The 13877-nt window shown below is 43.2% G+C and overlaps 1 protein-coding gene and 1 non-coding gene across 10 annotated transcripts in view; one reads left to right on the forward strand and one right to left on the reverse strand.

Annotated features, from left to right (window-relative positions):
- Sufu (SUFU negative regulator of hedgehog signaling) overlaps positions 1 to 11377 on the reverse strand; it is a 115403-nt gene extending 104026 nt beyond the window's left edge. For all 9 annotated transcript variants that reach the window (XR_003582000.2, XM_027929965.3, XM_027929961.2 and 6 more), the window contains exons 1-2: positions 11023 to 11377; positions 6553 to 6687 (exon numbers count right to left, since the gene is read on the reverse strand). Coding sequence is in view for 8 of the 9 variants with exons in the window: in XM_027929965.3 (XP_027785766.1) it covers positions 6553 to 6687; positions 11023 to 11204 (317 nt within the window). In the remaining variant the exon portion in view is untranslated. The remainder of the gene's footprint in view (positions 1 to 6552; positions 6688 to 11022) is intronic.
- Positions 7714 to 7786, forward strand: Trnaa-agc (transfer RNA alanine (anticodon AGC)). Its single transcript has one exon. It is a non-coding gene; the product is annotated as a tRNA-Ala (tRNA).
- Positions 11378 to 13877: the final 2500 nt, after the last annotated feature.

Raw genomic sequence — 13877 nt, forward strand, 5'->3', positions numbered from 1 at the left:
GTATACCTCGGTATACTCCACAACTTGGGAAGCCTGAGGCAGGATGATTGAAAGTTTGAGGTCAGCCTCGGTAACTTGGTGAGACCCCATCTCAAAATAAAGGGCTAGGGGCCAGGCATGGTGGCACATGCCTGTAATCCCAGTGACTTGGGAGGCTAAGATAGGAGGATCACAAATTCAAAGCCAGCCTCAGCAACTTAGTGAGGCCCTAAGCAACTTAGACTCTATCTCTAAATAAAATATAAAAAAGGGCTGGGGGTGTGGCTCAGTGGTGAAGTACCCCTGGGTTCAATCTCCAATGCCAAACAGAAAATAAATTTAAAAACAAGTCTGGGGATATAGCTCAGTTGTAGAGCACCCCTGGGTTTATCCTGCAGTACAACCAAAAAAAAAAAAGAGCCTGGATGATAGCAAAAATTTATTTGGAAAGAAAAAAAAAAAAGGCATGCTTATATTATTAAAGAAAAACAGTGGGGCTAGGATTATGGCTCAGTGGTAGAGCACTTGCCTAGCATGTGTGAGGCACTGTGTTCAATCCTCAGCACCACATAAAAATTAAAAAATAAATACGTTTCCAGGGCTGGAGATGTGGCTCAAGCGGTAGCACGCTCACCTGGCATGCTTGCGGCCCAGGTTCGATCCTCAGCACCACATACAAAGAAAGATCTTGTGTCTGCCGAAAACTAAAAAATAAATATTAAAAAATTCTCTCTCTCTCTCTCAAAAAAAAAAAAAAAAGGTACATGTCCATCTACAACTAAAAAAAATTAGATGTTAAAAAAAAAAAAGAAAGAAAATCAATGTCCCATTCCTTTCTATCTCCCAATCACAAGAGATAACACAGAACAGTGGGGATTTGAGGAAAACCTATTTTGATCTGAATTTCTCATTAATCAGCCTATGTCCTTTGGCAAGCTACTATACTTTTCTCAAGTGTACAATTAAGGAAGATAGACGAGATCAATGTATCCAAAGTGTGGAACTTGTCTATGACAACAAATAATACTTAGATCAATTTACAAAGTAAAAAGTTCCTTTTTCGGTTATCTTTCAACTTTTCTGATCCTATGGAGGAGATCTCTATTTGGTGTCCAAATATCTTTTCTTTTGCAGGGGTAGGTACCAGGGATTAAACTTGGGGGCACTTGACCACTGAGCCACTTTACCAGCCTATTTTGAATTTTATTTAGAGACAGGGTCTCACTGAGTTGTTTAACACCTTGTTTTTGCTGAGGCTGCTTTTGAACTCGCAATCCTCATGCCTCAGCCTCCTGAGCCACTGGGATTACAGGCGTGCACCACTGTACTATGGTGCACCAGCTAGAATGTCTTTTTTAAAAAATATTATTATTATATTTTTTAGATGTAGGTGGACACAACACCTTTGTTTTATTTTTATGTGGTGCTAAGGATTGAACCCAGGGCCTCACACATGCTAGGCGAGCACTCCACCTCTGAGACACAACCCCAGCCCTAGGATGTCTTTTTAACACCTTTCCCATACTTGCTAATCTCTTGAATAAACAGAAATCTGGCTTAGAACCTTCTGCAACAGGCAGAATTAAGCTATGATTTTAAAATGTTGCTTTGTTTTCATTGTGTTTATTTCCATAATTACCTTAAATTACAGGAAGTGATATTAATTTTCACACAGGGTAGCAATTTAACTTTATTTATTTTTGATACCAGGAATTGAACCCAGGGGTGCTTGCCAACTGAGCCACATCCCCAGCTCCCCATATTTTTTACTTTGAGATAGGGCCTCACTAAGTCACTGAGGCTGGCCTCAACTTGTGATCCTCCTGCATTACTGGGATTATAGGCGTGCGCTACCACATCCAGCACAATTTAACTTTTAAAAGTCTATCTGAGGGGCTGGCACTGTAGCTCAGTGGTAGAGCACTTGCCTAGCACATATGAGGCCCTGGTACCACATAAAAATAAATAAATAAAATAAAGATATTGTGTCCATCTATAGCCCCAGCCCAAATATTTTTTTTAAAAAAGGTATATCTGGTAAAAATGAATCCTAATATTATGTATAATTACAATGTACTAATGGAAAATATGGAAAAAGTAAAAATTTTTTAAAAAGAGGTATATTTATGTCAGTTAAAAAAAAGGGCTGGGTGTGGTGAGGCATCCCTGTAATCCCAGCAACTTGGGAGGCTGAGGCAAGAGAACTGCAAATTTGAGGCCAACCTGGACAACTTAGCTAGAACCTGTCTCAAAATAAAATTAAAAAAAAAAAAAATGTTTTTAAAGGGTTGAGGATTGGGCTGGGGATATGGCTCCATTGATAGAGTGCTTGCCTCACATGCACAAGGTCCTGGGTTCAATCCCCAGCACCACAAAAACAATCAAACAAACAAATAAATAAATAGATGGCTGAGGATATAGCTCAGTGGTAGCACTCCTGGGTTCAATTCCCACTACTGCAATAATAAAAAAATAAAAGTGAAAATATATTTATATCAGTTTAAAAAAAAAAAGGAGAGGACAATTTAAAAGCAGCATAAAAAGTAACAGGTAGCAAAACTGTGATGGTGGCACTAGAATTTTTGAAAACAGGTAGATTTTGCAGTCCTAACAGTATTGGTACCCTGAAAGGAAAGGCTGCAGATCACATTCCAGGCCTTCCTGCAAGGTTCCTCTTCCACCTCTACCATGAAGCCTCTTCCAACACAGTGGCCTGATTAAAAGTCACTCCCTCCACTGTGCTCCCAGATCAAGTTCTACACCTATGAATTTAAGCATTTATTAATAGCCATCTCTATATTTCCCTCTCCTCTAGAATGTGAGCACCTTGAGACAGGAGTTATATCTTGCTATTTTATCCATAAGACATCTATTATGATGCTCTTTGTCTGACACAAAATAGGTGCTTGATGAATATTTGCTGAAAAAATGACCTAACACTTCCCCCCCAACATTTTTTTGTTGTTGTTGTTAAATGAGAAAACAAAAGACAATAGAAGAAGAACGTTGTTGTCAGAGATCCTAGTGTCATAACTCCAATCCAGCACCTCTTATCCCCTATACTGGGTAGCAGAATACCTTTCTGACCTCAGCTTCAAGTACTATATTAAATGAGAATTCAGTATCTTTTTTTCTTTTTTGATACTGGGGTTTGAAAACAGAGGCACTTTACCACAAAAATTACACCCCAGTCCTTTTTTTATTCTTTATTTTGAGACAGTGTATAGCTAAATTGCTCAGGCTGGTCTTAAATTTGGGATTCTTCTGCCTCAGCCTTCCAAATCTCTGAGATTAGAGGTGTTCATCACCATGCCTGGCTTCATTAACCCACTTTATTTTTTTATGGCTTCTAAATATAAAATTTTTATGTTAAAATTGATAAAGTTCTTTTCTTTTTTTTTCCTTTTTTTTTTAATTTTTATTGTTGGTTGTTCAAAACATTACATAGTTCTTGATATATCATATTTCACACTTTGATTCAAGTGGGTTATGAACTCCCATTTTTACCCCGTATACAGATTGCAGAATCACATCAGTTACACATCCATTGATTTACATATTGCCATACTAGTGTCTGTTGTATTCTGCTGCCTTTCCTATCCTCTACTATCCCCCCTCCCCTCCCCTCCCCTCCCCTCTTCTCTCTCTACCCCCTCTACTGTAATTCATTTCTCCCCCTTCATTAACCCACTTTAAAGAGATCTCATCACATGCAGTGTTTGGAAAAGCAAATCATTCTTCAAGAAATTTAGCATTTTCAAGAAGAAACCAGTCATACCAGCACAAGGCAATTATAAAGGCACTTTTGACAGCATAGAATGGAACTAGGTAAATATCTGAGGACATTCCTTCCATTTCCTTCTAATGGCAGATGTAATGCTAAAAAATACTAGGCTTGAAAAATAGAGCTCACTCTTATCATAAATGACATACGCGTATCAGAGAACTTCATCATAAGGAAATTATATACATCTAAGGGAGTAGTATTAAAATAGGAAAAACAGTAAGGAAGAGCCTATTTCAAATTCAGAGGTTGTCCCTACCAAAATATGGACATTTCTCTATTACATTTAGCATGTTTTGGGGGGCTTAGGCAAGTACCTAATAAGCAAGTAGACTGGAAGAATCTTTAAGCTATGTAGGAAATAGTATTCTAACTACAATAAATCTGTCAACAAAAGGTACAGGCGCTGGATGCAGTGGTGCATGCCTGTAATCTCAGCAGCTTGGGAGGCTGAGAAAGGAGGATCAAAAGTTCAAAGCCAGCCTCAGCAAAAGCAAATCACTAAGTAACTAAGTGAGACCCTGTCTCTAAATAAAATTCAAAATAGGGCTGGGGATGTGGTTCCATGGTTAAGTGCCCCTGAGTTCAATCCCCAGTACCCAAAAAAAAAAAAGGTACAGGCCAGCTACACTAAATAAGTCTCTGTAGATTCTTATTAAAAATATAAATTAAAATCCAGCATGGTTTCTTTATTTACCACACCTATTTACTATTCTATCTCCATTATTAATATTGTAATGCAGGGTTCCCATTTGGGGATGATTAAGTCCCTGTTCCCAAAGCCTTTTGCTGATACTACAAAGGATCCATTGGAAAGCTGAAAAGGTAGACCCAGATGTTGCTCCCAACATGTAATCAGTAGGAGATGAGGCCTGGGCCTCTGAGCTTAATAACAGGGTTAGGCCTATAGTCAGAGTTGGTATAGCCCAGTGGTTATAAGCTCAGACTTTGAGAGAGAGTCAGTTTCTCCATCTATGAGAGAGAGACAATAGCCAGATACAGTAAAACATGCTTGCAATCCCAGCAAATTGGGAGGCTAAGGTAGGAGGATAACAAGTTTGAGGGCAGCTCAGCAATTTGGTAAAATACTGTCTCAAAATTAAAAAATAAAAATAAAAAGGGTTGGGATATGGCTTAGTGGTAAAGCACCCCTGGGTTCAATCTTCAATACTAGGGGTAGTGGCAGCGGGAAGAGTATATGGACTCTCAGGGCTAGGGAAGTAGCTCAGTGGTCACACACTTGCCTACTATGTGCAAGACCATGGGTTTGATCCCCAGCTTCACAAAAAGAAAGAAAGAAAGAAAAAGAAAAAACAAAGATATGGATTCTAGAGCAAGACCACCTGCATTCAAGTCCTGGCTCTTCCAGTTAAAAGAACTTCTTTGTGTCTCAGTTTCTTTATGTGCAAACCATCTATCAGTTTTATAGTGTTAATGTGAAAATTAAATTCAATAGTAACATATAAAGTCACTAGAAGAATAGCTAGCCGGGCTGGGGATGTGGCTCAAGCGGTAGTGCGCTCGCCTGGCACGTGTGCGGCCCAGGTTCAATCCTCAGCACCACATACAAACAAAGATGTTATGTCCGCCAAAAACTAAAAAATAAATATTAAAATTCTCTCTCTCTCTCTCTCCCTCTCTCTCTCTCTTTAAAAAAAAAGAATAGCTAGCCCCTAATCACAGTACTTAATAAATGTTATCTTTTTTTTTAATACTGAGGATTGAACCCAGTAGCCACCATTGAGCTATATCCCCAGCCTTTTTTATTTTTATTTTTTTATCTTGAGAGATGGTGTCACTAAATTGCTCAGGCTGGCCTTGAACCTGCAATCTTCCTGCATAATCCTCCAAAGTGAAGGATTACAGGTGTGTGCCACTACACCTGACTGTATTGTTACTTTTTATAATGATTCCAATTACAGCTGTTATTTTAGAGAACATAATACTAACTTGATTATATTTACCTTGGAATTAAAATGAAATGTGTTTGCTTTCTCTAAACACAAATTAATTGATTATAAAGGGAAAGAAGGGTGGTAGGTACAATGTAGAAGTGTGCAAGGCAGCAACTGGAAACAGACCAGGAGAAAACACATGCTGTGGATAATCCAAGCACAGATTATGCAAATATAAGGGAAGTAGGTAAAGCTGGGTGCTACGGCACACATTTATAGTCCCAACTTCTTAGAAAGCTAAAGTGGGACAATCCCTTGAACCCACAAGCTGGAGGCTATCCTGAATAAACAAAGCAAGACCTTATCTCAAAACAAAACAAAAAAACACAGAAAACAAATAAATAAATACATAAAGTAAATAAGATGGATAAAGGGATAGATAAATATATTTGTAAAAAAGCAAACACAGTAAAAGGTTAATGGTGGAATCTGGATTGTGGCTATACGAGTGCTTGTTGCAAAATCCAATTTTGCTTTGTGTTTAAAATTTTTCATATTAAGCTGGTCGGGGTGTGAGAAAACAGAGGCATCAGCCCAAGTTTTGAGTCAGAGCCATGCTGCCTATCCTCAAAGCCCAAACTCTATAGCAAACTTGGAAAAACCTAATGGTTTTGGAACTCTTGCTCATCATCAATACTTTCCTACATCAGAGGAGCAGTGCTCAGGTGCTAGCCTACACCACCACAGCACAAATAGATATAAGCAGAGAAGTGCCGCCTGAGAAGTGTCAACCTCACAGCATTGACATTATCACCCCTACTCAGGAAAACCTCAGAAATAAGGCTCAAGGATAAGGAATGGCAGGTGGAGGGTAGACTGATGGGATACACTCACTCATGGACTCTGTTGTCACCATAGAGATCACTCAGGCCAAAGCTGATGTAGTGCCAATGCTCAGGAATGTTGGCAGAAGGGCTCCCCATGTTCCTGTACATGCTAACATAGTCCAAGGGGTCTGGGCCACCCAACCTGAAAAAGACAAAAGACAGGGGTGTCAGTATGATCCTGGAAACCAGACAATGTCAAACTGAGGGGCTCTGCTTTGCAACTCAAAGGCCCCATCCTGGAGGAATCTGGGACAAAAGATAACTAAGGGGAGGCTACACCTCTCTGAGGATGAGACCAAGGGATAAGCAGCTGAGGCTGCCCAATTCCCCATGTACAAGAAGCTCCATTCTCTTACCTCCAACAGGCAGGGCCTCTTTTAGAAATAAAACAGACTGGGTGGTTGCCCATTTTGTTTTCTCCTGTTTCAAATTACTGATCCCAAATGGGATTGGCAGGGATTAACTCTTCTTCTATGGTGCCTGTAAACATGCCAAGCTTCAAGGCAAGAGGTACATCAGTCAATCAATTGGCCTCTGTTGAATGACCATCCGGAGCATCCCCAATGGGCATTGTTCCTGGAAGCAGAGGCTCTGCTCCAGTCCTGCCTCTTAGACAGCTAATTCCTGAAAGACTATATTGTGCCCTATGTTAATTACAGTTTGTTCTAAACAAACCAAAAGCCTCTAGTCCAAGCACACCCTGCCCTGCATCCCATAGACCAAAGCTGGTCTTTTATCATTGTAAGTGACAAAGGCCAAACTTAGGTTAGCGCAGCTCTGCACAGAGCACTGCAGCAGAAGCAGGCTGAGCCCTGTGAGTGCCTGCATCCCGATAATCCCAGGAGACTGCTGCCTCAAAGAGAGAGCTGGGACATTAAATGACTTGGGGCCCTGAGGACCACATTAAATTTCTCTCACAATTTCAACAGAGAAGTAATTGAGGAAGAGATTCAGTCATTATTTCACTCTGAGAATTTAATTCAATAAAGGTTCCCTTTAGTAGCATAATTAGTGCTTTAAAAAAAAAAATCTTCAGAATGGACAGGGACACTTGGTAGACTTGAAAAACTGACTAAATGGAAACCATCAGCAGAAGGAAGTCTGCATTTAGCCACAAACGCTGCTTTTGAGCTGCCTCAAATACCTGACCATGGGGGGGGCGGGGAGCTGGGGTTGTGGCTCAGTGGTAGAGCGCTCCCCTAGCATGGGCGAGGCCCTGGGTTCGATCCTCAGCACCACATAAAAATAAATAAATTAATTAAAGATATTGTATCCAACTACAACTAAAAAAAATAGATATTTAAAAAAAAATACCTGACCATCCCACGGGCTGCAAAAACTTGCTGGCTCCTGGGACTCTGATAGAGTGTACTCTGCAGGTGTATTAGTTGCTGAAGGGAAACTAATGACCAAACAGAAGACACAGGCAGGTAATTCCACTATGGGTGCCAGTACCATGCAATTTTACACTATTTAAAACCAATAGGTTGGGCTGAGGATGTAGTTCAGTAGTACAGCCCTGAGTTCAACACCCAGCAGCGTGCACGCGCGCGCACACACACACACACACACACACACACACACAGTAGGTACTGTTTTATCCTCTTTGTCAGGATATAATTTGCCTTTGTAGAAATCCTCATTTTTTTCTGCTAGGAAAGATGTTATTTATAGAACTTATAAGAAAGTTATTGCAAATAGCTTAGAATCTCAACTGAATGAGTTAGGAAAAGGGAAAAATCTTCCCTTTTCCTAACTCATTCAGTTAGGATTTCATGTGCCTAATTCCATGACTGGGTTTAGAAAAGTTTGCAGGGGGAAGGAAGAAAGAAAAGGGTAGATATCCCTGGAAGAACCCCATTACAGCTGCAGAACCCCAGAACAGTTGGAAGTGACTACAAGTCCCACATCTGCTCTAGTTTCTTGCTGCAAATTCCCATTGGTGCCCCTCCTACAGCCTAGGACCATCCAGCAACAAGCAGTGAAACTGTGTTCACTATTCCCTGCTCCAACTGCCACACCACTGCAGTACTCCTGCCCACCAAGTTTCCCAGGAGGATGTCACATTAAGAAAACGTTTACTAAGAGTCAAGGAATGACCAAGTATCCAACAAAGTTAGCCCCTATTGCCAAGCTATGAGTGTTCTATTCTAATACTCAGACTCAGGTGAGTATGTGGAAAACAATCAATTTTGCACTTGGAAACAAATATTATCCAGGGGCCCAGAGTATCCTTCACCTTAATTCCTCAAACATCTGACTTTTCTCCACAGGGCAGTTGCAAGATTGGCATGGAGCCAGGGCATAGGCTCTGCCTTTCTGCTTTGATACTTGCTAATCAAAGTCTCAGTTTTCAACCAAAATGTCCCTGTTGGTCAGGGACGACTTCCAAAGAGCCACCCCTTTACTGTAAAAATAATTCCAAGGCACCCTGGGCCATAGCCAGACCCAGGCAGCCTGGATCAGTCATCCTCCTACAAGAGCTAAAGAGGATGATGCGAAATATAAGGGATATGAATTAATTTCAGTATCTTAATTTTGTAAATTCCACCCCTCCCTCTGAATCTTAGAAAGAACCACACACTGAACTATTCTCAGATTTTTCTGCATCTAGGTGGAATTTCTAATTTCACAAAGTGCTACACAATCCCCCTTATTTGAAATTGCATGCTGGCCCATCTCTAAAGATGGCCTGGCTAAAAAGCCTGCTGCAGGAATTAAAAATACTGCTGTATTAGTAATACTAACTGTTCTTAGTTCTTTGCATGGTGCTTCAATACCTTTTACACACAATTCTAACCCTGATGACCACTTAGGGACATAAAAACAGTTGCCCTGTGTAGGGATTTCCCACTCTCAAATGAGACCCGAACAAAAAACATGCAGAGCCAGCCCTACTTTTCTCATGACACAGACAAGTTCATCACAACACAGTTAGATACAGAGGTGCAATTAGAACATGTGATTAAGTTAGCAAGAGCTACTTTCCATTCAGAAGCACTCTTCAAAAACTCCTCTCACCTAAAGAACAGTTTGCCAGAGAGAACTGGTCTTCCCGCCACACTTCCTCTGGGCTACCAGGACAGAAAAGGGTGCTCCCTATGGCTCCTCCTTAGCAGGTGGCTGATTTCCAGGCCCTTCACATTGTCAGCCTTCTCCACATTCTCTCTGATGGCCTGAGCCCTATACAGCCTAATGACTGTCATCTCCACAGGCAATAAGAGGTGGTCATGCAGAAGACTCAGTCCTAAAAGGAGAGGTAGCCAACAAAGACATCCACTTCTCCCATCAGGTCTACTCTCTGCCATCAGCCAAGAACCTGCCTGAAAGACCTTTAGTACCCCCTGAAAGAGGACTTTTAAAACAGTGTCTGCATGAATGTGGTCTTGGACAGATTCAACCAGTTCCTCAGTCAACTTTTGGTCCACAAAGACCAGAGGACAGGCTGTTTTTCAGTCTTCATAACACCTGTTTTGTCTGAAGGCTGAAGTAAAAACAGTTTGCAAACAATGGTAAACTACCCCAAGAGCAGCCCATCAGCAAAATGGCCCTTAAGAGAGTGACTTGAAGGTTACCCTGGGCTTCCCAGTGAAACTGCTGCCTCAGTTCTAAAGCTGTGGAGAAGCAGCTTCGTTTAATGTCCCAGGGCACTTCTTTCTTCCCTGCCCACTAGCCAGGTCTCTCCATTATTTACTTCCCACTGGAAATGGGAAGCTGAGGTTCCTTCAATCCTGAGTTAAACCATGGCTCTCTGCTCCTGATATTCACTAACGTCTCAAAGCAAAGGAGCTGCAAAGCCAAAAGGAAGTTCTGCAGAGAGAAAGAGAACTGTGCAGAGTAAGCAAAAAGTTTATCAGGAAGAGTTGCTCCATCAAACTCAAAAGCAATAGCTTTACAATGATACGACTCCGGAGTTCATCCCGAAGGTATCAAAAGGAGACCTCCTCTTCATCTCCTTACAAGAACAGCGCTCTCATCCTGCTCGGCTTGTAACCCAAAGACAGTCCCAGGACCCCCAGACTCGCTCCTAGCCCATGCAGTGTGAGCTTCTCCAGCCTCGCTCCTCCAGAGCCCTCTAATATGCTCCCCAGGCCCCGCCTCGCCTCCCCCATCCCACTTCAGCCGCCCCCCTTGGCTTCCCCTCGCCCACTAATGATCCCCTAAAGGTGCCCCCTCCTTTCACCACGTTTACAATTCCCTCTCATACCGTTCCCCCTCTGCTCCAACACACACCCCCAGTTCTCACTCTGTTCTCTTAATCTCGGTTAACCCTTCTCTACCCACAGGTTCCGTTAACCCCTTTGTCCCCATTCCTAACTTCGGCCTTAACTCATTCTCTCGCAGCAGGAAGCCCTCCTTCCAAGTGCCTTAACCATTCACCTCCCCTCCACCTCCTCCCACTCCCGCAAATTACTTCGCTCCCGGCGCTCTAAGCCTTCCCAGCCTGCCACTGTCCTCCCCGCGGCCCTGGGCATACCAGTACTTGACGATAGCGGTAACCTGGAGGGGGTTCGGCTGGTCAGGGTAAAGGCGGCGGCACTCTCCGTAGATGGCGTGCAGTCCCGGAGGGAAGAGCGAGGCGAAGGCCGGAGGGGCAGTAGGGCCAGGGGCCGGGGGAGCGGTGGGGCCGGGGGCGCCGCTAGGCCGCAGCTCCGCCATCTGGGTGCGTAGGGCACTGTGGAAACCTGGGAGGGCGGAGGAGGGCGAGCGTACTGACCGGCCAGAGGGCTGACTCGGTGGGTGCGACTCCCGGTGGCGACGGGGGCTGCAGCGAGGTCTAGCTCCGCGCCTGCGCACGGTGCACTGTCCGCCCAAGCCGTCGCCGCCTCGGAGTCTGCCAGAGGGTGCCTCGGGGCCGCAGGGAGCTCGAGGGGGCGGGGCGCGGCGCGCCCTGTCCTGGCACCTATTGGCTAATGTTTTTGCCAATCACAGGTGGGGAAGGCGTGAATTGACAACAAGCTCCGCCTCCCTATCCCTGTATCCCAAGGCTCTTGGTCTCCCCCTAGTGTTAGGAGGAACCCTGGTTTAAATAGGGATCAAGCATCTTTTTTAAGTGCTAGGGTCCCACGAAAGCACTGGGAAATGCGTCGACAAAGTGCTTGTCACTGTTTTGCTGACATGCCTGCTGACAATTTAAACACAAATCTAAAATGGATTGGTGCATTCGTTCGTTTGGCATTAGTGTTAACAGATTTTTTTTCCCCAATGCTGGGGATCATACCTAGGGCCTCCCTGGCCTTGGCTTGTTATAGATTATAAAGCTTAATATTCCCTAGGGCTACTGATAAAAGAACCCCTGCAACTTGAAAGGAAGAATAATCCAGAGAAAAATAAAGTAGGCTCTTTTGAAAACATTGGACACATAACTTCTCTTCACCTCCATTTTCTCACCCATCAGGGTCAATCCAACTCATAAAAATTAAAGAGATGCTGGTGCAGTTCCCAAACCCTTAGACGATGTTTTAGTCATCCTACCAGTAGTTTCAAATGCACTCCCTAGCTGGGCGTGCTGGTGGTGCACCCTGTAATTCCTGCAACTCCAGAAGACTGAGGCATGGAGGATCGTAAGTTCAAAGCCAGCCTCAACAATTTGCCTTAAGGCCTACTTAAAAGACCCTGTTTCAAAATTTAAAAATAAGTGGCTAGGGCTGTGGCTCAGCAGTAGCACGCTTGCCTGGCATGTGTGAGTCAATTCTCAGCTCCACATATAAACAAAGGTCTCTCAACAAATAAAAATTTCTAAAAAGTTTTTAAAATACATAAATGAAAAATGGCTGGGGAATGTGGCTCAGTGATTAAGCGCCCTCTACTTTCAATCCCTGGTACCAAAAAGGAAAAAAAAAAAAAGACAAAACACATAAAAATCGAACCCCATGACATATGCCTGTAAACCCAGCTGCTGGGGAGGAGAAGGCAGAAAGATCACAAGTTCAAAGCCAACCTCAAGGGTCTGGGGATGTGGCTCAAGCGGTAGCATGCTCGCCTGGCATGCGTGCGGCCCGGGGTTCGATCCTCAGCACCACATACAGACAAAGATGTTGTGTCCGCCAAATACTAAAAAAAATAAATAAATATTAAAATTCTCTCTCTCTTTCTCACTCTCTCTCTCACTCTTTCTTTAAAAAAAAAAAAGCCAACCTCAACAACTTAGAAAGGCCCTGTCTCAAAAAATAAAAAAAGGCTGGGGGTGTGCTTCAGTGGTTTAGTGCCCCTTAGTTCAATCCCTGGTACCAAAACAAAACAACAACTCAGACAATGTTTGCCTGTTACAAAGTGTACCCCTATTCAGGAAGAAGTGTGAAAAGAAGTGATAATGTACAATGTTCTTTTTTCTTTGTATTTTTCTTATGCTCTATATTTTTCTTTGTTTTAGGAATATGTTTTTCCTCCGTGTATGTTTGTTTGCTAGAATTTCCTTTGAGTGTAAGATACTAGTGTTGTAGGGACAAACAGGCAAGGTACGAAGATAGCAGGAAACAGTTTTATTTGGCTGCAGCCAGGTTCAGAGGGTACAGCCTTTGCTGTAATCAATAAATCCCCTGAACCCCGAGTTCAGGGAGTTTCAGAGTTTTATAACCAGTGTGTAAGGGGAGGGGCTCAGAAGTTCACAGTCTGCAGAAGTTCACATAAAAGCAGCTTTTGCTTTCACTGTTCTGGGCAAGTTAACTCTTCAAGGACAATACCTGAGAAGGGGAGAGCTTTATCTCCCCTTTCTTTCTTCCCCCTGCCAGCTGTTACCATGGGCCCATTTGTAACTTATCTTAAAAATGTAGACATCTCTGTGAAGCCCAGCTCAAAGCCTTGTTTGCACATTTCTTTAAAGTACTATACTGGATACGTTTGTGAAAACTAGTAAGGGAGTGTCCAGCACCTGGAGTGCTGGTATCTTCTCGGCCAGTGGCCAAGTAAACAGGGTGACAGGAAAATAGGAAGTTTATCTACAATGGACTCTTTTGCTGACAGTCCTAAAATTAGCCATGGTGAAGAGGGCTTTTCTGTGGAGAAAGGGGGTGCCACTTCATTAGGAGATGTTATATACTTATATACCCAAATAAAAATATAGAAACCTAAAATTGTCCAAAAGAAGGGATGGGGAGCCGGGAGTGGAAGGCCATTATCCCAGCGACTCCGGAGTCTGAGGCTGGAGGATCACAAATTCGAGGCCAGGCTCAGCAACTTAGTGAGGCGCTAAGCAACTTAGGGAAAGCCTGTCTCAAAAAGCTGGGGACAGGCTGGGGATATAGCTCAGTTGATAGAGAGCTTGCCTTGCATGCACAAGGCCCTGGGTTCAGTCTCCAGCGCGCGCGCGCGCGCGCGCGCGCGCACACACAC

The sequence above is a fragment of the Marmota flaviventris genome, chromosome 4 (assembly GCF_047511675.1).
Source record: "Marmota flaviventris isolate mMarFla1 chromosome 4, mMarFla1.hap1, whole genome shotgun sequence".
In the NCBI taxonomy this organism is placed as follows: domain Eukaryota; kingdom Metazoa; phylum Chordata; class Mammalia; order Rodentia; family Sciuridae; genus Marmota; species Marmota flaviventris.